The following is a 25138-nucleotide window of genomic DNA, read 5'->3' as shown; positions in this document are numbered from 1 at the left end:
GATGGATGGATGGATGGGTGGAGCATTAAAACAGCTGAGTGATGGGATAACTTGTATGCCCAAAGCAGTGTCTCAGGAAGATAGGCCTGGCCTAGTGTCAGAGATGGACTAACGGCAGGAAAACCATCAGCAGTGAGATGTCAGGCTTCGAAGAGAATGAGGTTTCTCTGGTGAAGCAGATGCAGGATGGGGTGCGGAGGAGTGAGAGGGGAAGAGGATTGTGAGAGCAACTCTAATGGCCGTCTGAGTGCCACTGCTGCTGTAGAAGTCTACCGGGAAGGTAGTGCCTTAAATCAACACGAATGTGCCATGTTATGGTTTGGAGGCCAGAGCGCAGACTGGTTCTCCTTGGGCTAACATCGGTGTGGGTGGGCTGTGCTCCTGTGCGGAGTCCGGGAGGAATCCTTCTCTTGCCTGCAGGCTGCCCACATCCCATGGCTTGTGGCTCTTCCTCCACCGTCAGACCTGCAGCCTAGATCTTCCCGTCTCTGACCAGCTATCCTGCCTCCTGCTCCAACGCTGGGCCCCTCACCCCCCACATGACTCGGGTGATCTATAACTTAATCGCATCTGCAGTCCCTTTTGCCATGTAAGGTGACCTCTTCCCAGGCTCCAGGGATTAGGATGAGGCCGTGTCTGGGGCTGTTGTTTGCCTACGGCGTGAATATGTCTGTAACTTGATGACTGCCTAGGGCAGTGATGGTGAACCTATGACACCCGTGTCAGAGGTGACAGGCGAACTCATTTTTTTGGTTGATTTTTCTCTGTTAAATGGCATTTAAATATATAAAATAAATATCAAAAATATAAATCTTTGTTTTACTATGGTTGCAAATATCAAAACATTTCTATTTGTGACACGGCACCAGAGTTAAGTTAGGGTTTTTCAAAATGCTGACACACCGAGCTCAAAAGGTTCGCCACCGCTGGCCTAGGGTTTGGAAGAGAGGCGGAAAGCCTGCGTGGGCCACGTCGGCCCCTCGCTTCCTGTTAGCTGGTCTGTAAAATGGGGTGGGTGGGACTTCCTCCCGAGCCTCACACTGACTGGAATGTCACCATTATGGCATGTGCCATCTCTCTAGTTCCGCCCGCGTCCTCACTGCCTAGAACACAATGCCAGGTGATGTCACAAAGTCAGGTGTCGTTTGGGACCCAGGAAGTTAAAAACTTTCAAACTCTTATCAGAGAGAAAGACTGCAGTGGATGCTGCAGAGCTCGCGCAGCTGCTGGGGCTTTGTCTCGGGTTGGCAGCCTGGTTTTGTTTGCTGTTTTAAAGCACGTGCAGAAATTCTGCTGCGAACACACCGGTGCATTCATACCAATCATTTTGGACACTTTTCTCTCCTTACACCAGGTTGTCGGCGTCGCCCAGGCCATCAACAAGAAGTCGGGAAACGGCGGGACATTCACTGAGAAAGATGAGAAGGTACAGAGCGCGCGTCTGGCGTGATGTCTCCTCAGGGTGGACAGACCTGCAGAGGAGCTGCTGCTGACACTGCCCGTCACTAAGCACCCTGTGGGTTAACGTGATCTGAAATGGTCCGGATGCCTCCTGTGGCAGACACAGTGACCTGCAGGGGACCCTGTGCCATCCACTTAGCTCTGCTCTGTTTGGCCACGTTTCCCCCGCAGCGTGTATGTGTGTGTGTGTGTGTACGCGCGCACACACACACACACACACACACACACACACACACACACATTGGGGCCATACAGAGGGTGATATGGACTTTCAGTTTGCTCACTACCTTTCATCACTGCTATTAAGAAATTCAGCCTTGCCCTGGCTGGTTTGGCTCAGTGGATGGAGTGTTGGCCTGTGGACTGAAGGGTCCCAGGTTTGATTCTGGTTAAGGGCACATACTCAGGTTGCGGGCTCAATCCCCAGTAGGGGGCGTGCAGGAGGCAGCCAATCAGTGATTCTCTCTCATCATTGATGTTTCTATCTCTCTGTTCCTCTCCCTTCCTCTCCAAAATCAATAAAAATGTATTTAAAAGAAAAAAAAAAGAAATTCAGCCTCGAGTAAACCCCCTGGAGCCATGCTCCAAGGCCAGCACCACAGGTCAGCGGGGCATCGGACCTGCCCCCTGTGAAGCCCAATCACAGTGTCCTCTAAGCTGGGCACACGGACGCAGGGCACCAAGGCGTGCATTCAGGTTGAGCGTGCGAACCAGCTCCGGAAAGCGGGCTGTCGGCATTGTCCTGTGACAGGCCACACACCATCTGTTTCTGCTCAGGACCGCAGCCCGCACACCTGGTCACAGCTGCATGTACTGGCGGGTTTGCCATCCCTCTTCCTGAAGAGGCATTACACGTGTGCCAGGGCGCCCTCCATCCTCCCCCCGCCCCCCATTCCTCCTACTCAAGCCCAGTGCTGTTTCCGTCACTCCCTGAAAGTTAGGCGCTTTGGGAGACAAGACTTCTGTCTCCACGCTGGGGCTGTGTTGGCCCTGGTGTCGGTCTCTGTGTCTAAATTGCTCCAGAACAAAGCAAGTGCCTGTAAAGTCAGGGTCCTGGACATCCTGTCTGTGAATGTCTCCTGAGCGTGTGTGGTGGACGCATGGCTCTAGGCAGCTTTCTGTGCCATTATCTGTTTATAGTTCATGAAATGTGAACCCCTCTAGAAAGGCCGGGATCCTTAGGCCGTATCACCACTTGGCAAAATGAATCCACGATTGTGGGTCCAGCGTGCCAGGTAAAGATCTATTTTAACCAACAAGCAATGTAAGTGTGAGCACACCACCTGAGTATAGTATATTGAGGACAATAGTTACCTGTAAAAAGGAACACAGTTCAACTAATATCTGCAACTTCAGAGGGAAGTGTAATTGCCCTTCTTCTCCTAAGGAGCACATGAGCTTTATTTGCCCCGGGAAGAAGTTATAAGCCATTTGCATCTCCTCGGCATGGATTCGAGTCTTACCGACATTCAGAGGCCACACGAGTTTTTGCATAAGAGCAGGTTCCCATTTCTAATAAAGAGACCAGGTCTCCATACCACTCTCTCTCTCCTTGTTCACGTCTACCTAACTTGCAACATAGGCGGCTGTGTCGGTGCTGGTCACCCACTAGGGGGTGCCATTTCGCTCACACCCGCTCTGCCTCATTTCCTGATTTTATGTAGAATAAACATCTCTCCTTCGGGCTCTCCCGTATTTATTTCAACTCTCCCTAACGTTGGATGCCCTTTGTGTTTCCGGCAACAGACCCAGACAGTTGTAGAGACAATTCTCACTTGGTGTTGTCTGGCCCGTTTTCTAGGACTTCGCCGCGTACTTGGCATTTTGTGGGATTGTTCTTCACAACGCACAACTCTACGAGACATCGCTGCTGGAGAACAAGAGGAATCAGGCAAGTCCGGGGCCCAGAGGGAGAGCTCAGAGATTCTTCTTTAAATGTGTTAAATGTTTATCTAATATATGCGTGTGATTTTTAGCCAATCTCTGGGCCCGACTGAAAATGCAAATAGCACAGATTCAGTTTCTAAATATGTCAGTTGTTCCTTCCAATAGTTATTTCTGCGTCCTTCTTCCCAAGTTCATAACCGTTGGGCAGTGTTCACTAATGAACAGGGGAGGGCTTATTGAGCTTTCACCACCCTTTGCTTGCATGACCCTTAGCGGACCAGTATCATCGGTCACTGTTTTGAGTTATGGGGTGGGTTGCATTTGTCATGTTAAATAACGCTTTCAGTTCTTGCTCCATCGACAACAGATGTCATCTCTTGATTCCATGCTTCGTAAGACCAGGACCTCAGCATCTCTCATCTCTCCTTCCCAGCTACTCCTCCTCACCTGTTTCCCCATCTGGACTCTTTCTTTTATGTCACCCACATGGATGGCATATATATTGTCTACAACCATGGTTAACTGTGTGGGTTTTTGATTGTTGTTTTGTTTTGTCTTTTACCTCTAGGTTGATTCTAAAGTTGCAATTTCAAACAAGGTGTTCAGAAGTGCCAGGGCTGTGAGAATGTTGTTCATGTTAGTTTTTCTGGATGTTTCTGAATTCCACTCTTTTTCCCTGGAACTGTTTGCTCTGGTGTCATCTCATGCTGTTGGTCCTCCCACACCGTGACTCTCCATTATTCAGGCATTCTGTGGAGTTCTTTTTCTCAGAGATCTCCAAGTTGATGTTCTCCATCTTGCCTCTTTCAAGCCAAACTGTGTCACCCCATGACTGCTGCCCAGGTGTCAGCATAGAACTGCCCTTCACGGCTTAAGGCTCATCTGCAGCCATGGATCCCACAACTCCTCTCTCAGCGCATCCCCTTGTTGTATTGCTGCACATTCTCAAGTAGCTCTATGAGGAGGGGAGTGGTAAAGGAAGCTTTCTGAATCCTGGCATGTATGAAAATGTCTATTGTGCCATCCTGGCAAGTTTTGCTGGGTACAAAATTCTCAAATGAAAAAAAATCAGTTCCTCAGATTTTAAAGGTAGTGCTTTGTCTTCTAACTAGTATCCATGTTGTTCTGATTCTTGGTTCTTCGTAGATTTTTTAAAATGTCTGTAAGCTTTTTGGATTATTTCTTTATCTTGGCTTTGGTAACTTAATTTCACAATATGACTTTTTCTTTTCCCTTTTAATTTATCATGCTGATACCTGTTCATCCCTTTCAGCCTGGAGACTCATACCCTTCCGTTTTATGTGATTCTTTTTCATTATTTCTTTGATGACTCTTCTCCCCTGCTCTCTATTTTTTCTCTTTTGAACTTGTATTAATAAGACATTGGACCTTCCATTGCCTTCAACTGCGGTATCTCCCTAACTGTTCCCATGCTCTGTGCTTGTCATCCATTCACCCAGACCCCGTGTTCACGAGCACAACTGTGACCCTGTCACTTCCTTCCTGCAAACTGTCGCTATCCAGCTGCTTCAAGAGATATACAGGGTTTGGGGTTGTTTCTCTGCTTCACTCTCCAACCTCATCTGCCCAGCTCTCCTCTTTATACTCCATATGCACATGAAACTTGATCGAAGCTAGTAGTGTAGTGTGCTGCTTTTTCTCAATTCAGGTCTTTTTGACTGAAATAGTCCCCTTCCCCCACTTCACCTCAATGATTTCTGTAATATGTACACTTTCTACCCCCTCATCACACACATTCTTTGTGACATTGGAAGAAATTCTGTGGAATTCAAAGGAAAGAGAAATTACCAGGAAAATCACAAAAAGAACTAATACTTTGTTTACTTTGGACAGTATTTAATATGTCCTGTGAAAATGTCGATAAACATTAATACACATTTATTATTTATGAACAACGTGTTTTAAGTGTCATATGCTGTTCAAAATGCCTTATAAATGTTAACTCATTTAGTTCTTACAGCATTCCTATGATTTTGGTACTACTGTTATCCCCATTTTCAAGAAATTTTCCCTAAATCACAAAGCTGGCAGGAAGGGAAGTCGGAATTAAAATCTAATGACTCTGGCTGGATTCAGAGTCTATGATAGGACCACTGTACTAACTGTAATAACAATTGTTAGTAAGCAGAATGCAAACTTGCTTGTAACATGTTAGATTAAATATATATAAACAACATATAGCTCATATATATCATTATATTGCTTTAGTGGTCACAAGCAATCCTATATAATAAAAGCCCAATATGCTAAGTATCTGGTTGCCCAGTTGTCCATTCAACCAATCAAAGCATAATATGCTAATGATATGCTAAGGTCGCTCAAGTGCTCGCTATGACGTTCACTGGCCACTGGGGGACAGACGCTCTGACCGGTAGGTTAGCTTGCTGCTGGGGTCTGGCCGATTGGGACTGAGCGAGAGGGGTCAGATATGCCCTGGAGTCCTCCCACAGTCCCTCCCCAGCTGTCCAACCTCCCGTATCCCTCCCTGGCCCCGATCATGCACCAGTGGGGTGTGTTGGCTTGGCCTGCACCCTCTCGCACTCCAGGACCCCTTAGGGGATGTCAGAGAGCCGGTTTCAGCCCAATCCTGTAAGCCAGGCTGAGGGACCCCACTGGTGCACGAATTCGTGCACCGGGCCTCTAGTTACTAAATATGAAGCTTGTGGTGTCTTTTTGTCAGGTGCTGCTTGACCTGGCCAGCCTGATTTTTGAAGAGCAGCAATCCTTGGAGGTCATTCTGAAGAAGATCGCTGCCACGATTATCTCCTTCATGCAGGTGCAGAAGTGCACCATCTTCATCGTGGATGGAGACTGCTCCGTGAGTACAGAGTATGGCTTTTTTCTTGTTAGAAAGACAGAAACGGAGATTCCTTGGGCCACTGCTTGTAAACCCCATGTTAGCCTCGAACCCTCTCCTAAACCCTGGTCATGCAAAGCTGATGACAGTAGACCTGTCCTGGTTGAAGACAGGTAGGGGTGGGGAGAGTGTGCCTCCGTGTCCCTCCTCAAAGCGGTCACCATGGGCGGGTCCTGTGCTGCTGTGGTCAGCGGCTCCATGGCCTCGATGGGGAAACGCATTGTCGTTAGGGCTGACCTCCCATGGTTGGAAGGGCAGTGTCACGGCTGCTAGGAGCAGGGAGATCCCCATTCTGAACGGGTTGGGTAGCACATTTTCTTTTCTTTTTTAAATAGGTTTCTCATCTTATTTATTTACTTATTTTTTTATTGATTTCAGAGAGGAAGGGAGAGGGAGAGAGAGATAGAAACATCAATGATGAGAGAGAATCATGGATCGGCTCCCTCTTGCACACCCCCTACTGGGGATTGAGCCCGCAATCCAGGCATGTGCCCTTGACAGGAATCGAACCCGGGACCCTTCAGCCCACAGGCCAACGCTCTATCTACTGAGCCAAACCGGCTAGGGCCATGTTATCTTTTGCCGGAAATACTGTAAAAACCAAAGGGATGGCCCAAGAGAGGCTGCATTATTAAAGCTGCCTGTGGGTCCCCAATCCTTTACCAGCAATGGGAAGCCACCAAACAGTTCTGAGTGGTAAATTTCAGTCCACCGATTTGTAACGTAAAGAAAGGGATGGGCCCTGGCCTATTTGGCTCAGTGGATAGAGCTTCGGCCGGCGGACTGAAGGGTCCCGGGTTTGATTCTGGTCAAGGGCATGCACCTTGGTTGCAGGCTTCTCCCTGGCCCGGGCCCTGGTCAGGGCTCATGCAGGAGGCAACCCATAGATGTTTCTCTCACATCGATGTTTCTCTCTGTCTTTTCCTCTCTCTTCCACTCTGCCTGAAAAATCAATGGGAAAATATCCTTGGGTGAGGATTAAAAAAACAAAAAGCAAGAAAGAGATGTGTGAGAGGTGGTTCTCGTAGGGGGCTGGTTGCCTCTCGATGGGCCAGCCACGCTTGCTGTTAGAATCAGGGCCCCCCGGCCGAAGGCAGTTTTCCTTTCTGCAATTTCTTTCCCTTCTCAGCCTGTGAACCACTGCTGCCAGGAGACTGCTATTTGATGTTCTTGTTCCTCTTCTTTTCCCTTTAGACCCTGGCGATAGGCTCCCTATTGGGGGGTTAGTGGGAAAGAGAGGGGGGGTCACCACTTGTATCAGTCAGCGACCACCATGTGTGATATCTGAGTTCATGTTTTTGGGAGGAAGCAGAATAAAATATATTTAATACTTATATTTAAAGTCTTTAAATTGTTTTAGGTAGTAAGATTGCACTGTAGGCCCAACATTATCCGAATCAGAGTGTGTGTGTGTGTGTGTGTGTGTGTGTGTTACTCTCATTAATAGGATATCAATTAGGAACTCTATGCTGTAAGATAACCGGGATTCTCATAGATCCTACTTCATATGCTTAATCAGTTATAAAACCTGTAATGTAGAGATGATTATAAGAGAGTAGCCACCGTTTTTAAAGTCCAGGTCAGCACTCACTAATGCAGTCTGTCAACTGAGCACGTTTCCCCTGCGATTTACTGTTGGAAAGTTATACACGAGGCCCCCTTTTTCAGACACTGGAAATGTGATTAGCATTCGGCTCCAGCTTCCCCGGTTGACCCTGTCATGGCAGCGTCTGCCTCGGCTCACTGGTGCTTTGACTAAAGCCCAGCCACAGGCCCGCTGATGCACTTTGCTCACTTTTTTTTTTTTTAAACACTATATTTTTTATTGATTTTTTTACAGAGAGGAAGGGAGAGGGATAGAGAGTTAGAAACATCCATGAGAGAGAAACATCGATCAGCTGCCTCCTGCACGTCCCCTACTGGGGATGTGCCCGCAACCAAAGTACATGCCCTTGACCAGAATCGAACCTGGGACCCTTCAGTCCGCAGGCCGACGCTCTATCCACTGAGCCACACCGGTCAGGGCCACTTTGCTCACTTTTAACAACTTCGGTTGTTGGGTTTCGATAGGGAATTAAGTGACTTGATTTATGTTGCAGTTAGTTACCGATTAAAAGTATTTCAACAGCGTGAGCCAAAATCAAAATGTGAGCAAGAAAAAAAAAAAACACGTGCTCCTCTCTCCTGTCCCCGCGTCACCCTAACGTCAGTGTCTTAGTCCTGCTTCCTTCCGATTCTTTATTCAGCCGCGAGTATAGCTCGGCTGCAGATATGTACCTGCTTTTCAGTGTAGCTTCAAAAACGTTTCTCTCTGTTGCTCAAACCTGCCCAATTGTTTGGCTCTCACAGAATGTGACTGCATGGGATGTGTTTCTAAAAAGCCATTCCTCTCCTGGGATCCGGCAGCAGCAATCGATGTCTGCATGAAAGCAGGAACTGGAGGGTTTTGAAGAAATATAGAGAAATTTTGAAGCTAACATTTATTAACACCTGGTAGAAAAAAAAAAGTGCTCAAAGTAGCATTCTAGGCAGTGGCGATGAGAAGCTGTAGGAACATGGCTTTAGTAGCCTGATGTGGTGACGTGAGCGCTCGGTCCAGCTCCCTCGGAGAGTAAGTAGACAGACGTAACAAACACCAGCGCGGTCATTCCTCAGGCCCGTGTCTGCGCGCGGACGCCTGGTACAGCCTCGTCACACTTACTCCGGCCTTGTCGCTGTGTTTCCAGGATTCCTTTTCCAGCGTGTTCCACATGGAGTGTGAGGAGCTGGAGCGATCATCCGACACTGTGACAAGGTAAAAGAACTCCGCCTGGATTCACCAGCCTGCGAAACAGGCTACAGCGTCGTTCCGTGACCCAGTTAATTTCAGACGCAGATGCTATTGACTTTTATGTTCCCCGCAAATAATTTGGTTTGTGAAAATACTGTGCTGTTGGATGTTATAAAGTCCCAGGGTTTGTGTTATGTTTACTCCAGCTAAGAATTCTTTCACAGAGTGAACGGTCCCGATGAGCACAGGCGTGGGCACCGTGTGTCCTGGGAGCTGGCTCGAGGAGGCCCCCCAGGGCTCTATTTCAATTAGAGTTTTCACTGCATATCGGAGACCCCTGGATATTTGACAGTTTCTAGACAAAGTTTTCCGCGAATCTGTTCTGATTTGGAGTCAGCAGGGGATTTAATGCAGAAGGGAGCCTGCGGCCGAGTCACAGTTGTGTGCCGACCCTGGGGCTGGAGACAGAGCAGGTGTCCATTGGAGCTCACTGGTTTTTTATGTTGTTTTTTTTATGATGTTTAAATTCTTATTCGCCTTTAAATTGTTGCTCAGAAACAGCAAAGTGTTGATGTGCTGGAGGGTGTGGTGCTCCTGTTTTGTCTGTGTGCTCCCACCGCCCCGTGCACTCCGTGTGAGCCGCTGGCGCTGGCTTGCCATGGCTTTCCTGCGGAGTGTGGCCCGCCAGCCTCCAGCAACCGGAAGGCCTGGCAAATGCTGCTTATCGCGGGACCTGTTATTCATTTCCTTCCAATCATTTTCCCAGAAATTATTGATATTATATCATTTGATCGTGGAAATAGGACATTATCTTAACAACATCTCTGCCTCCCACACGTGGGCTTCAGGCTGGACTGCCTCGTTCAGCAGCGGAGTTGCTCATTCTTAGGACGAGCACTAATCTAGATCACTTTGATTTTAGGATGCTGTGACATTTTTGTTGCTCTTTTATAAAGAACATTTTAGAAAGCTTCCAGATAAGACACAGAATTATTGGACTAGTTTACCTTTTGGCTTGCATAAATAATGAATTTATATAGGTACAAATATAAACATGTATATTTAAAACTTTATATATGTTATGGGATTAGGAAATTGGTGTGATAGGGAGTTTTAAATGTGTAAAATTATGAAGTACCTACATTTACCTTTGAAAATTTGTGCAGCAGCATGTATGTGTAATTATTTTCATTCGCATTTTGAGTTTTATTATTAATTCAGCCAGGTCCTCTAATTCCTGGCAGTGATAGCTGAATTCCTAGCCCAGTGACTTGGTGTGATAGTGACCCCTAGTGGTGAATATGCTTTTTTTAAAAAAAGCTAAGTCTTACTATACAGCAGTGGTTTTCAACCTGTGGGTCGCACCCCCTTTGGGGGTCGAATGACCCTTTCACAAGGGTCGCCTAAGACCATCGGAAAACACATACATAATTACATATTGTTTTTGTGATTAATCACTATGCTTTAATTATGTTCAATTTGTAACAATGAAAATACATCCTGCATATCAGATATTTACATTATGATTCATAACAGTAGCAACATTACAGTTATGAAGTAGCAACGAAAATAATTTTATGGTTGGGGGTCACCACAACATGAGGAACTGTATTAAAGGGTCGCAGCATTAGGAAGTTTGAGAACCACTGCTATATAGTATATTTACTTTCTTACTATATATTTGATTAGTTCCTGGTGAATACCATATTCCCTTTCTGTAAGCAAAATAGAGGTATCTTTTCATTTATGTTTTCAATCATTTCAAAACAGTCTTAGTATAAATATTTTTCCTTAAAAAGATAGCTAGTTGGGTATGATTACCTTAAAGAAGACTAATTTGCATGGATCATTTTAACTGACTCATTAACTGATTTTACAGTAATGAAAATTATTTAATACAAATGCCTTATTTCCGCTAAACATTTTAAACTTAACTGCTATTCTAATGATGCATTTAAAGACATCTTAGTGATTTTTAAAAAAATAAAAATTAGATATGAGGCTGAGTTTTGCAAAAACGCTGATTAGAATGATGTTTAATAGCTCCTGCATTTTGAAATAGGACTAACCTGGTACTCACAGTCACCATCAGAGTCTTCGTTCTCTTTCTAAAGTTGCTTACTGATAGAACTCGGGCCCCTCTCGCCCTCACTGGCCCACACTGCAGTCCAGACCCTCTTCCATGGAGTGTCGTGGAGGGAGAGGTGAGCAGTGAGGAAATCAGTCCTTGTAGGCAGTATGTGTCCGCTTAAAAGCCTGGCTCATTTGGTATCTTTTCAGCCAGCCCGCTTCTCTTTCATAAATAGTGGGGCCTTGACTTACGAGTGTCCCGACTAACGAGTTTTTCGAGATATGAGCTGTCTCTCAGCCGATTTTTTGCTTTGAGTTGCGAGCTAAAATTCGGGTTACGAGCCAGCTTCAGATACCCCACCGCTAGTTGGCGCAGCGAACGTCACAGTGAACACCACAACATCAGCCCAGCATCACGTGTCTCACTTGTTCACTTTAAGATTTGACATACGAGTAATTTGAGTTACGAGCTCCGTCAAGGAACGAATTAAACTTGTAAGTCAAGGCCCCACTGTAAAGTGATGTGTTAAAGACAGCTGTGAAACGTTAAGTGTGAAACACTCAGGGTGCACAGGATGCAGAATTATTAGCGTCGGGTCACCGTGGGAGGAAGCGAGGGCTGTGCTGGGAGGTGGGCCCGAGGATCCAGGAGGGAAGCACATTTCCAGATGGGGGGGTTTCAGTTCATTCAAACCGAAGAGCCACCAATTAGAAGGGGAAAGGGAATGTGACGGTGCACCGTTTACGTTAGCATTTAATTTTAGGAAATAGTGCTATTATTCCATATTCATTCCCTGTTAATTTATAAATCCACGTTTTTATCATAAAACAACACATACATAGGGTTAATCCTCTAAACTCACTTTCTTGGAATATATATACGGTACTAATTAATACTTATTGATGATAATTATATTAGAAACATAATTTTACTTAAATACAGTAACACCTACAACTTAATGTAGTGAAAAGGATTTTACGACGTTGAAAAAACTGTGAAGGCGGAGGAGGAGAGTGCAGACTCTGAAATCAGACTAGTTGCATTTAAGTTGCACCACTTTACCGGCTCTAGGGCTTTGTGTAAATGATTGAACCTCTGGAGGCCTCAGTTTCTCCATCTGTGAAATGGGCACACGTGGACAGGAGCAGGACTGTAGCTCGCGCTGAGCGAGATAATTCCGGGACTAGGAAGTTCTCCGCATTCGCTGCTATTTCTGTCCCTCTGCTGTGTCTTTCTGTCTTTGGCTTACACACCTGCAGCTTCCAGTTAGCTCTAAAGCCCAGACATTTCTCAGTGTGTCCCCCCCTTCCCCCTCACCCCCCGTCTTCCCGAGGTGTCCTCCCATACACCCACTGATACCCGCTGTGCGAAGAGCCTCGGACGTCTGAGTGAGCCAGGGCCTCGGAGAAGCGGGTGCTGCGACTGGACTAAGTATGCAAGACATTCAGGAGGGAGAGAGGGCGGGGAGGAGGGGTGAGGCGTCAGGCAGGGCTGCGGGGAGCCCCCCTGTAGGGAGAGTCCCAGCTGTGGCCTCACCGTCCCTCGCAGCGCTGGCCAGCGTGGCCTCCGTGCAGCCGTGGCCGTGGCTTAGAGCCGCTCCCCGCAGCTGGAGCCGGAGGCGCATTGCAAGGCCACCGGGAGACCCCTGTGATTTCAGGCCTGAGGCCCTATTCCTCGCATGGCACCTTCCACGCCACCCGCTGCCGTCTTAGCTGATCTTGGCCAATGTCCTGGGCCCGAAGCCGCCGCCGCACGCCTGATGACTGGTGGTGCAATGGCTTCCCGACGCGCAGACTCAGTTTCAACACTGTCGTGTTTTATGCTGTTTTTATTCCCTTCCTGGACGCACCCCCCCCCCCCCCCCTGCATGTCTTTCTTCACATCCGTACGTCCTGAATCTTACCCAGCCTTTCACGTCCCTCCAGCGCCGCCTCCTCCCTGACCAGCTCCTCTTAGGTGCACCAGCCCTCTCCTCCCCACGCCCCGCCCTCTCCTCCTCCCCACGCCCCGCCCTCTCCTCCTCCACAGGCCCCGCCCTCTCCTCCTCCCCACGCCCCGCCCTCTCCTCCTCCCCACGCCCCGCCCTCTCCTCCCCACGCCCCGCCCTCTCCTCTCCACGCCCCGCCCTCTCCTCCCCACGCCCCGCCCTCTCCTCCTCCACAGGCCCCGCCCTCTCCTCCCCACGCCCCGCCCTCTCCTCCTCCACAGGCCCCGCCCTCTCCTCCCCACGCCCCGCCCTCTCCTCCTCCCCACGCCCCGCCCTCTCCTCTGCACGCCCCGCCCTATCCTCTGCCACAAGCCCCGCCCTCTCCTCCCCACGCCCCGCCCTCTCCTCTGCACGCCCCACCCTCTCCTCCACAGGCCCCGCCCTCTCTGCAGCCCCGCCCTCTCCTCCAGAGGCCCCGCCCTCTCCTCTGCACAGGGTGGTACTATTGCCAGCTGCATTCCTTAGGGTCAGGCTGGGTCATGCATCATAAAATCCCCAGTGAAAGGCGCTCAGCGAGCGCAGTGCTGCTGCTCCTGGAAGAGCTGGAGGTGGCGGCTCAGGTGCTCACAGGCCTGGGGACTCAGGCACCCGGTTCCCCTGCACCGTCACTGTGGCCCTCCCCTTTGGGGTCAGGGAGGCCGCTCCTGCGTCCTTTCCCGGGGCCAGAGGGCTGTGGGGGACCAGGCAGGATGGGCAGAGAAATGCAGCAGCTGCCTCTTCGCGGAGGCTTCTAGAAGCCGTTCCTCTTGTCCTATGGACTTGAACTTACATGGCATCCAGCCCCAGGTGGCTGAGCCCGAGCCTTCGTTCTGGGGCCAGGGGTGCAGGTGCAAGGGAGGGTCCGGAGACTGGGCGCTGCCCGGCAGCGTGTGCAGCTGAACGCCGACCACAGCGGCGTGACAGCCGATGACCCGCGTGGGCAGGCTCCGCGGGACACTGACCAGGCCTCCCCGGCCCGGGCACTCAGGCTGCGCCTACGGAGCGTGGGAAGGAAGCTCCTCCGCATTCCTCCCCGAGTGAGGAAGGAAATGATAACTCAGTGACCCCAACACCACTTTTCCCTAAAGTGACCATTAGGAACTGCAAAGCTTCGGGGAATTAAAAGAACGGGGTTTCTGAAAAGTCATGGACGTGTGGCTACTTCTCCCTGTCAGCGTCTCTAAGTCGGATTTTACCCTCCCCCGCAAGTGACTATTTTGGGTTTCATCCGGCTCCCGCTGTGAACAGGATGATGGTAGGGATAATAAAAGCCATTAATAGCATCATTATCACTTCCTCTCCAGCCCCTCTTTCTCACGGTGACCTCGCATTTCTTATCTTTCCAAAAGCCTGTCTTCCTTCCCTGAGACTCTTGCTGTTCGTGGAGGATCCGCAGTTTTAAAGTTTGCTTAATGAGCCTAAAGCCCACACTTATCTCGAGCTTTTCCTGGGATTCCCTCCAGATTATCTGTGTGGAGCGGGTTGGCTTTCTTCTGACTCCTCACTCTTCTTCACTCACACGTAATACCAGGCACATGGTCACTGGGAAAATATTCTAAGCCAGTGGTTCTCAACCTTCTGGCCCTTTAAATACAGTTCCTCATGTTGTGACCCAACCATAAAATTATTTTCGTTGCTACTTCATCACTGTAATGCTGCTGCTGCTATGAATCGTCATGTAAATATCTGATATGCAGGATGGTCCTAGGCGACCCCTGTGAAAGGGTCGTTCGATCGCCAAAGGGGTCGCGACCCACAGGTTGAGAACTGCTGTTCTAAGTGAATGAGAATCTTTTGAAGAAGATACATTTTTATGCTTTTTATGATCTTAAAAGTATCCTAAAAGATCTGAAAGAAAGGAGACGCGAGCTTGCTGAGTGAAGCTTGTCTCCGCGTGTCGGCTCTCCCTGGATTTGAAATGTGGGAGAGGTTGTTGGGCGGGTACGTAGAGGAAATAACCGAGGAATAGAACAGGCTGGTCCTTGGTCACTCTATCATCTGATAAAAATGAGACCTGGCAGGGAATTCAGGCGGATTTTACATTCAGCAGCACAATAATCAACAGGCCTGTCGGCGATGGCACGGAGATGACTTGGGGCATTTAAAAACTTGCTGTGCGCCCTGACTGGTTTGGCTCGGTGGATAGAGCGTCAGCCTGTGGACTCAAGGATACCAGGTTCGATTCCAGTCAGGGGCATGTGCCTTGGTTGCGGGCACATCCCCAGTAGGGGCTGTGCAGGAGGCAGCTGATCGATGTTTCTCTCTCATCGATGTTTCTAACTCTCTGTCCCTCTCCCTTCCTCTCTGTAAAAAATCAATAAAATATATTTTAAAAAAACAACAAAAAAAAAAACTTGCTGTGGGTCCTTGGAAAATTGTGGGTCTTTGTCTTTGCAAACCATTTCAGTTCTAGTAACCACCCAGGTTGTCAATCGGGACGTGCATTTCAAGCAGTCTTTCCTAAGTAAGACATGCGCTTGCCCGATGGCCAGAGACCTGTTTGTCTCTCTTATGTCGTTTCTTTAACTCCACTGCCCACAGAGCGCTCACCTGTGTTCTTCCCACAGGGACCGGGATGGGAGCCAGATCAACTACATGTACGCTCAGTACGTCACCAGCACCATGGAGGCGCTCAACATCCCCGACGTGAGCAAGGACAGCAGATTCCCCTGGGCGGTGAGTAGCCGGTGTGGGGCTCGGAGTGCGGGCGGCCTTCCCTGACCACATGCCCTTAGCACCTGCCGGGAGCTGGGCAGCGATGCTTGAGTACTTCCCTGTGTACTTTCACCCGTTTTTAAATAATTCATTGGCACGTGAGATGATTGCCCTATTGCCCACTTCATGTCAGTGAGGGCCCCAAGACAGGCTTGCTAGCGTTCTTGAGTTTATCCTCAAAAGGTAAGTTTTCCGTGGCTTGAAGTGACGTAGCTGGTGACCCACCACAGGGAACAGCTCCATGGAGAATGAATATCTGTTTTCCCTGACAACAAGGCGGCAAAGACCCGTTTCTCAGCCATGGGAAACTTTGAATCCTGGTATTTTCTCTCCTTTTACTTCAGAGAAGCATTGCATGTGGAGGCAGCTGCCTTGCTGTTGTTGTTTCATATCTAGGAGGCCTCTTAGAAGCCAGCAGTATGGGCAGTGGACACAGTGGTCATGCGTCCACAGAGGGCCAGTGTGTAACACGTGGTGTCGGGGGCGGGGGGGGGGGGGGAGGGTTGACTCTTCTGGATTCTGCTCCTCTTGTTAGGCTACCAGAGACGCCTCCTCCAGGTACAGTGCATGCTAGTACTGTAAGCTGCTGGGAACGTTTAAAATGGGAACAAAGAAATCTAGAATATATACTCACCCGATTGATGTTTTTAGAGAGAGAGGAAGGGAGAGGGGTCGGGGAGAGGGAGAGAGAGAAACATCGATGTGAGAGAGACACATCGATTGGTTGCCTTCCGCATGCACCCCTATTGAGCCTGCAACCGAGGCACATGCCCTTGAATAGGAATCAAACCTGTGACCCTTTGGTCCATGGGCTGGCACTCTAACCACTGAGCCAAACCAACCAGGGCTAGGTTATTTGTATTTTTAATAATATAAAAACTAATTGCTTTCTATTGCATTCATGTGAATGCCATTGTACTTCATATATTTTTTTTTTTTTTTTAATTAAATCTTTATTGTTCAGATTATTACATTTGTTCCTCTTTTTCCCCCCCATAACTCCCCTCCTTCCAGCTCCCGCCCCACCCTCCACCCTCACTCCCCACCCACTGTGTTCATCCATAGGTGCATGATTTTTGTCCAGTCACTTCCCGCATCTCCCACACCCCTTTTTCCCCCAAGAATAGTCAGTCTATTCCCTTTCTATGTCCCTGATTCTATTATAATCACCAGTTCATTCTGTACATCAGGTTATTTATTCACTTGATTCTTAGATTCATTTGTTGATAGATGCATGTTTGTTGTTCATAATTTGTATCTTTACCTTTTTCTTCTTCTTCCTCTTCTTAAAGGATACCTTTCAGCATTTCATATAATACTGGTTTGGCGGTGATGAACTCCTTTAGCTTTTCCTTATCTGTGAAGCTCTTTATCTGACCTTCAATTCTGAATGATAGCTTTGCTGGATAAAGTAATCTTGGTTGTAGGTTCTTGGTATTCAGCACTTTGAATATTTCTTGCCATTCCCTTCTGGCCTGCAAAGTTTCTGTTGAGAAATCAGCTGACAGTCGTATGGGTATTCCCTTGTAGGTAATTGAGCCTCTTTCTCTTGCTGCTTTTAAGATTTTCTCTTTGTCTTTTGCTCTTGGCATTTTAATGATGATGTGTCTTGGTGTGGTCCTCTTTGGATTCCTTTTGTTTGGGGTTCTCTGCGCTTCTTGGACCTGTAAGTCCATTTCTTTCACCAGGTGGGGGAAGTTTTCTGCCATTATTTCTTGAAATAGGTTTTCAATATCTTGCTGTCTCTCATCTTCTGGCACTCCAATGACTCTGATATTAGACCGCTTAAAGCTGTCCCAGAGGCTCCTTACACTATCTTCACACTTTCGGATTCTTTTTTCATTTTGCTTTTCCAATTGGGTGTTTTTTGTCGAATCTTTGGTTTGATTATTGTACTCCTCTGGTCTGCTATTGGGTATAATATTCTTTATTTCAGTCCGTGTATGCTTACTTTCTAATTTCTTTATCGTAGCATCGAGGGTCTCATTAGTTTTCGTGAGGCTCTGCACAAATTTATGGCAAGCCCTCAAAATTGCGATTCTTAGCTCCATATCCTCCATTTCTGTCATGTTTTTTTGTCTCCGCATCTTTTATGCTTTCTTGGTGCACCCCCTTGTGGTCTCTGTGCGCAGTCTTGTTCTAGCCAAGCCTTAATTGTTGTAGTTAACACTAGAGGGGTTTGACCACCAGGCCGGCTGGCTGTGGAAATCAGCTGTGTGGAAAACGTCTGCCTTCTGGGGAGGTGCTAATCCAGCCTTTGCCTGAGGCGATCGGCAAATGGCTGTGCGCAGGTTTTGGGCGGGGCGGGCTCAACAGGGCGGGCGGAGGGAGCAGTTATGGCCACGCTCAGTCCCGTTCCCAGAGGCTCTGCTTCTCAGAACCCCGGCAGCCGCTGCAAACCTCGGAGAGAAAGCTGCCCTCAGGTCCCAACTGATGCCGGATAATCCCGCTTCTCCCGTTTGAGTCTGGGTCCCTAGAGACTCGCCCGGATCTGGAGCCCAGAGCCTGAGACTCACTCCCGGCAGAAAACGACAACCGCGCCCTCAGCCACCAGCCCGCTTTGCGCGCGCACCTCGGTACCTTTGTATTTTCCACACTGCGCCGCCTCTGAGCCTCGATTTGCTGTTCTCTTTCCTTCTAGTTGTAGAGTCTCTCTTCAGCCAGCCTTCCTGTGGTTCTGGGTGATGTCCGTTCAGTCTTTTAGTTGTATTTTTGAAATGGTTGTTTGCGGCAGCAGTCTCCGGTGTTTACCTACGCCGCCATCTTGGTCTCTCCTCTCACTTCATATATTTTCTGCACTCTTATTACTCCAGCTAATAAAAGATGACTATGTTAGTGGGTTCAGATGTCCAATATAGTTTACATAACAGCATCTAATGGGAAAATCACTCTTTTTGTAATTTTTTGCTGTTGTTTTGTTTTGTTTAGAATGAAAACATGGGGAACGTAAGCCAGCAGGGCATTCGAAGTTTGCTTTGTACGCCTATAAAAAATGGAAAGAAGAATAAAGTGATAGGTAAGTAAGCTTTTCATTAACCTCCATGCTGCCCTTACTAAAGAAAAAAAATAGCCAAAACCGGTGTGGCTCAGTGGATAGAGCGTCGGCCTGCGGACTGAAAGGTCCCAGGTTCGATTCCGGTCAAGGGCACGTACCTGGGTTGCGGGCAAATCCCCAGTGGGAGATGTGCAGGAGGCAGCTGGTCGATGTTTCTCTCTCATCGATGTTTCTAACTCTCTATCTCTCTCCCTTCCTCGCTGTAAAAAATCAATAAAATATATTTTTTAAAAAAAGAAAAAAAGAAAGGAAAAAAATAATGTATTCCCAGAAATTTCTGTCTTTCAAGTGTAAATTTAAAGAATAAAATGTGTAAAAGATAAAAATTGAAATGATAAAAGGATGTTCAACTAACCACAGGCATTTGGTGCATGTCTTATTAACTATGATGTACTTTCTGTAATTATTGTAATCCTGTTTTAACAGCGTTTTTGTTTAAGGGTGACGTGTTGAGAGTTAGTAGACTGAGAAACATCGAGTTGATCATGTGCATTGTTTTAGAGTCTCATTTCTTGGTTTCTGTTTTTTCTTTCTTAAACATGTGGTTTAGATTGTAGGTTGTACTGATTCATTCATCAGAAGTATCTAGCAAGCTCCCTACCGCTCTAGGCTCTGGGGTGAAACAGTCAGTAAGTGAGCAAAAAAAATTTAAAAACGCCAGAGGGAACCATTAGCCCTCTCTTGGCGTACGGTTTGTGTCCCCACTTGAGAACAGAGTCTGCAGTAAGCAGATGCTGTTTTTGGAGAGGAAAATTCCCTGTAAATCAAAAGGATTTAAAAATGACCCCCCGGGTGGGGTTTTAGCTGGGGGCTCGAGTTGGTTCCAAGTAAAGGAGGAACTTGCCAGTGTTCCTGCTGTTTCATAAGTGGGAGAGACAAAGCATTTCAATGCTTGACTAGACTGTGCGCCCCAGAGGCAGCCTGGAAAATGTCAGGGCTGTAGATCATTTTTCTTGCCTGTCACAGGCCAGATTCTGCGATTGTGTCGTTCTAATAGAGAATCCCCTCAGAGCTACACACAGAACACAGATGGACCATGTGTTTTCTGTCATCTTTCCCTCCTTCCCCTGCTCATCCTTGTCCATTACTGACATTAAGTGACATCACAGACATTAGGCCAGTGGGGGCCTGTTGTCTTGACAGATGTACCCTGAAGTTTTGTTTCCCACACGTGTCTCCTCGGTGCTCTGGCTGACAGTGTTTCCACCACGTTGCTTCCAACGCTGTAAAGGAAACACTTTCCTATTCAACATTCATTTATTTAACCAACTAGTCCCCCTACTTATTAGGCTAAATGTGCCTTTTTCCCATATTGTATTTACCAGAAATCCTTCTGCCTGTTATTCACACCAACTCCTATTGTTCACACCAACTCCTTCTATTAGTCACAATTCCTATGTTCCCACCAACTTCTATCATTCACACCAACTCCTATTGTTCTCATCAACTCCTCCTCTTGTTCACACCAACTCCTATTGTTCATACCAACTCCCCCTATTGTTCACACCAACTCCTATTATTCACAATTCCTATGTTCACACCAACTCCTATTGTTCTCACCAATTTCTCCTCTTGTTCACACCAGTTCCTCCTGTTGTTCACCAATCAACTCCTACTGTTCATACCAACTCCTCCTCTTGTTCACACCAACTCCTGCTATTATTCGCAACTCCTATGTTCACACCAACTCCTATCATTTACACAAACTCCTATCTTTCTCCCCAATTCCCCCTGCTGTTCACACCAACTCCTATCATTTACACAAACTCCTATCGTTCTCCCCAATTCCCCCTGCTGTTCACACCAACTCCTATTGCTCACAGCAGCTCCTCCTATTGTTTGCACCAGCGCCTCCTATTGTTCACACAAACTCTAGGGCATTTTTTAAAAGGAATTATCCCATTCCCATCCAAAGAAATAAAAGTTTAGTCCATCTCCACTGTAAATAACTTATGTTTCCACGTCTTTGTTAGTGCAAAGTCTAGTACAAAGTACAGTGTTCTACCACACACTGCCTGACTGGGAAGCATGAGAAATAGGCCTTTTTACTGAATGTGATTCCAAATGGATTCCTCTCCCCAGCCTCCTCCACTCACCCTTGTGTTACAGTCCGATTCCACAGCACAAACTCATATCCTAAAATTACATGTGTTTAACTTTGACTTCTGCTTCATTTTATGTTTCACATTAAACTCAATCATGTGGCTCTATCGCTGATGGCTCCATTGTTTATAAGACACTCGCTAGGGTTTTCCCGATGCAGGCGTGATTGAGCTGCACCGTGGCCTCCATGGAGCACGCTGATGTTTTAATGCTTAAATTACCCAGTGTTTCCCCAGTCGGAGAACTGAAAAGTATGCCTGGTTATAATAAGCACCCGGAAATGAGACAGTAATAATCGGAATGGAATGAGAAAAAATAACACTAAGACATTATAGCTTAAAATTATCAAAGTGAAAATTTATAAAGTGAAAACAAATATGGATGTTAAGGTTTCAAGCATCGATTGAAGAAACAGAGAAATGAGACAGATGTCATTCTAGCACCAGGAGACAGAGAAGGCTGCCTGTTGGGCCAGAAATGCCGAGGAGTTTCTGAAAGATCTGAAGAATACGCCGCTTGCAAGAACACATTTCACACAAAAGGGACAAAATTTGAATAGAGATAATAACATCAGACAAAATGGCATTTAAGGTGAAAACATCATGTAAAGGGTCTCTGTGGGGAAGCCTGAGACGTGGTTGGAAAGTTGTGAGGAGGACATTGCGAGGAAAGGGAGGAAGGCTGTCTGGCCTGTTTATCGGAATTCTGACTTAGGGGAGACTTAGGGGAGTGTCAAAGGCTGCACCCCTAATTATTCCTTGACTTTTCCAAACAAGTCTGTGCACCTGCAGATCCCCGGGTGTTTACTGGAATCCTTTCGCTTAATCCCTGAATGCCCTTACCTAGAGGATAGTGTGAACACACGTGTCCTCCCAAGATTACTTACCCTATTGATTGTATCTAAAAAATAAACTTCATCTCAAACTGTAATAAAAGCCTAGCGAGGCAGGCAGTCTGGGCTGCCTGGTCCTCTTTTTCACAGCAAACGTTGTGTCAGAGTAATCCATTCATCTGTTGCTCAGGGTCCGCTGGTCACCCCCGGCAGGTCTCCACATTGATTACATTTAAAGTCCACAGAGGAAAGTGTAATTGTCATAAGCGCTTCTAATAAACTGAAAAACATCATTGACATATAAAAGCCAAAGCTGTTAAAAATACAAGAAGAAATGGACAAAATGGCAATCCATGCAATGTTAAAGAAAGGGGGGAAGTGAGGGAACATTAGAATTGATTAATATAAAAATGAAATGGACCTACTCGGCATATGTATAGTTTTTATCTCATAATTTAAAAATACAAATTCCTGTCAAATATCCATCCATATTTCACAAATACTGTTGATAGTCACACACACAACACAAGCTTAGTGACTTCTGAGGAGTGGAATTGACAGCCACTCTCCTGGACCGTGATGCATTAAAGCTGGATGTGCAGAATGAAAGGGTCAGTGGGAAGGAGAAAACTCTCTCAGAAACTGGACGTGTTCTCCTGAATGACACAGAAGAACTCCAAAGTCAGAACGAGAGCACAGTAGTTCCGTGGTTTCAACTACTCCATGTCCTAATTCATTAAATGGAAAATTCCAGAAATAGGCAATTTATACATTTTAAATCGGATGACCTTCTGAGGACAGTGATGAAATCTCGAGAGTCTCATGCCATCTCGTGTGGGATGTGACCATCCCTTCCCCCCATCTCCACCTGTAGAAGCCCGCCTATTTTTAGCATTGCCTTATTTCATTATTACTGTGCCTAATTTATCAATTACACTTCATCCTAGCTGTGTATGTACAGGAGAAATCTTACTAGATAGGGGGTCTGGGACTCGCCATGGTCTCAGGCCTCCACTTGGGGTCTTTGGACGTATCCCCCGTGGATAAGGGACCATTTTAGAAAATTAATGGTTGTATTGATACAACAAATAATCAAGGTACATGCTCAAAGCTATACACTCGGGAGATATATAGTTGTAAATATTTTGTTATTATTAATAACAAATAAAATTATTTGAATTAAGTGGTCAACTGAAGACATTAGAAAAACAGGACTTTCTCTTTTTCACCCTCTACGCTGCCCCCCCAAATAAATAAATAATAGGAAGAAATAAAGCAGAGGGAAAATGATGAAAATATAAACTTATGAACTGGGAAGGGATTAAAATAAGAGATAATGTGCAAACACAATAATAATAAACCTCCAACAGACCACCCTATATAATAAAAGGCTAATATGCAAATCAACCGAATGGCAGAACGACCAGTTGCTATGATGTGCACTGACCACCAGGGGGCAGATGCTCAATGCAGGAGCTTCCCCCTGGTGGTCAGTGCGCGCCCACAGCAGGAGCGCCACTCAGCCAGAAGCCAGGCTCACAGCTGGCAAGAGGGCTCTTGGACTGTGAGAGGGCACAGGCCAGACTGAGGGACACCCCCCCTCCCCGCCAAGTGCACTAATTTTTGTGCACCAGGCCTCTAGTGAAGATGTAAGAGAAACGAGTATGGATGAGCAAGGAAGTGAGGGAGGCACCCAGTCCTCGAAGGGACCATGAGGCTCAAGAGTCCATGGGCAAATGGTTCAGTAGAGATCGGTCAGGATGTTGACGTCCTCTCCCAGTCCTGTTAATGACACGTTTGACCTTGAGAGAGAGGCTGGGACATAGGAGGTCATGGTTTCCTTCAGAGAAGCGTTCTTCCTTTATTTCTATGCAAAGCGTCATTTTTATTTGAAGTATCGGAAGCCGTCTGCAAGCACGATTCTCCAAGACGCAGGCCCCTGCGTGAGCTGTGAGAGCATCCTGTGGCTTACCTGTTCTCTGTGTCCCACCTTGTGTGTAACTGTGGCTTTGAGCCTCTGCTTTCTCAGGAAGGAGAGGCAGGCTGCCTGGCCCAGAATTCAGATGTGCATCAAAATTGTTCTCTTGGCGAGTGCGCAAAAACCCAATTAGTCTCCCAGGGACAGGCTGTCTCTGGGGATCCAGCGGCCTAACTTTCAGGGCACCTCTGCGAGAAAATAGCTCAGGATTTTTGAACAGCCCACATTCCAGACCATGTGGAATGAGGGCTCATGTCGATAAATCCCGTAGGCTTTTCTGGTTGATACTGTTCTGAGGTGCCAGGTGTTCCTAAGAGGAGATTATCAGGCAGTCTCTGGGAGTGAGAGTCATTGAGCACTGTGACCTCCAGTAACACCGGCTCCTTTCCATGTGTCATCACAGGGGTTTGCCAGCTCGTGAACAAGATGGAGGAGAACACCGGCAAGGTGAAGCCATTCAACCGGAACGACGAGCAGTTCCTGGAAGCTTTCGTGATCTTCTGCGGCCTGGGGATCCAGAACACGCAGATGTATGAGGCGGTGGAGAGGGCCATGGCCAAGCAGATGGTCACGTTGGAGGTGAGCACAGCTGGGGGACCTCTTGGCGTCCATACTTGTCAAAGGTCACGTGACCAAACCACAACTCAGGCCCACGGCTTGCTCAGTCCGTCTGCTTTATTATGGAAAGCAGCGCGTGACCCAGGCCATCCGCTCCCATGGGCGGAACTGCCCCGGCAGTCCCCCGGCCCATCTCACCTTGCCAACAGCTCTAGTCACAGTTTCAAAAACAAAGACAGACCTAGCTGGTTCAGCTCAGTGGATAGAGTGTCGGCCTGCGACTGCAGGGTTCTGGGTTTGATTTCAATCAAGGGCAAGGACCTCGTTGTTGCAGGCTCGAGCGCTGGTCCTGGTCAGGGTGTGTTAGGAGGCAGCCCGTTGATGTGTCTCTCATCTCACATCGATGTTTCTCTCTCTGTCTCTCCCCCTTCCACTCTCTCTAAAAAAAAAAATCAGTGGAAAAATATCCTTGTGTGAGGATTAACAACAAAAACAAAACAAAAGACAAAGACAGAAATCCTAAGTGCTCTTAGAGAAGCAGAAATAAGGAAAAGAAAAGATGCGTCTGGCACAGTTCAAACTCTTACACTGGCCACTTCACCATCATCAGAAACTCCGTTTAGAGATTTATGGCCGACTCCTGAGTGTGAGTCTTGGGTGAAGGCTGGGGATCTGCATGTTCTTGAGCATCTGCGAGGATCCTGGACACACAGGGGCCCCGTGAATGCTGGCTGGGGGCTGACCCGGGCAGGTCCCTCCCTGGTGGGGCAGCCCCTTCCAGGGGGACCTCACCAACATCCATGAAAACATGCACTTCATGTAACATGACATGTCTTCCTCCCGGGCCAGTCTAGGGAAGCAGAT

General features: G+C 47.5%; 1 protein-coding gene across 1 annotated transcript in view; it reads left to right on the top strand.

The window, feature by feature from the left end:
- PDE5A (phosphodiesterase 5A) overlaps nt 1-25138 on the top strand; it is a 153356-nt gene that overhangs the window by 42648 nt on the left and 85570 nt on the right. Inside the window, exons 4-10 of the mRNA XM_070416905.1 lie at nt 1355-1426; nt 3263-3352; nt 6050-6187; nt 8953-9020; nt 15601-15709; nt 18677-18764; nt 24120-24295. Of these exons, the coding sequence (XP_070273006.1) occupies nt 1355-1426; nt 3263-3352; nt 6050-6187; nt 8953-9020; nt 15601-15709; nt 18677-18764; nt 24120-24295 (741 nt within the window). The remainder of the gene's footprint in view (nt 1-1354; nt 1427-3262; nt 3353-6049; nt 6188-8952; nt 9021-15600; nt 15710-18676; nt 18765-24119; nt 24296-25138) is intronic.

This window comes from Myotis yumanensis, unplaced genomic scaffold (assembly GCF_028538775.1).
Source record: "Myotis yumanensis isolate MYYU_CA2020_CCGP unplaced genomic scaffold, mMyoYum1.0.hap1 SCAF_5, whole genome shotgun sequence".
In the NCBI taxonomy this organism is placed as follows: Eukaryota; Metazoa; Chordata; class Mammalia; order Chiroptera; family Vespertilionidae; genus Myotis; species Myotis yumanensis.
Note: the sequence above shows the minus strand (reverse complement) of the source record. Positions and strands in the feature narration are given on the sequence as shown.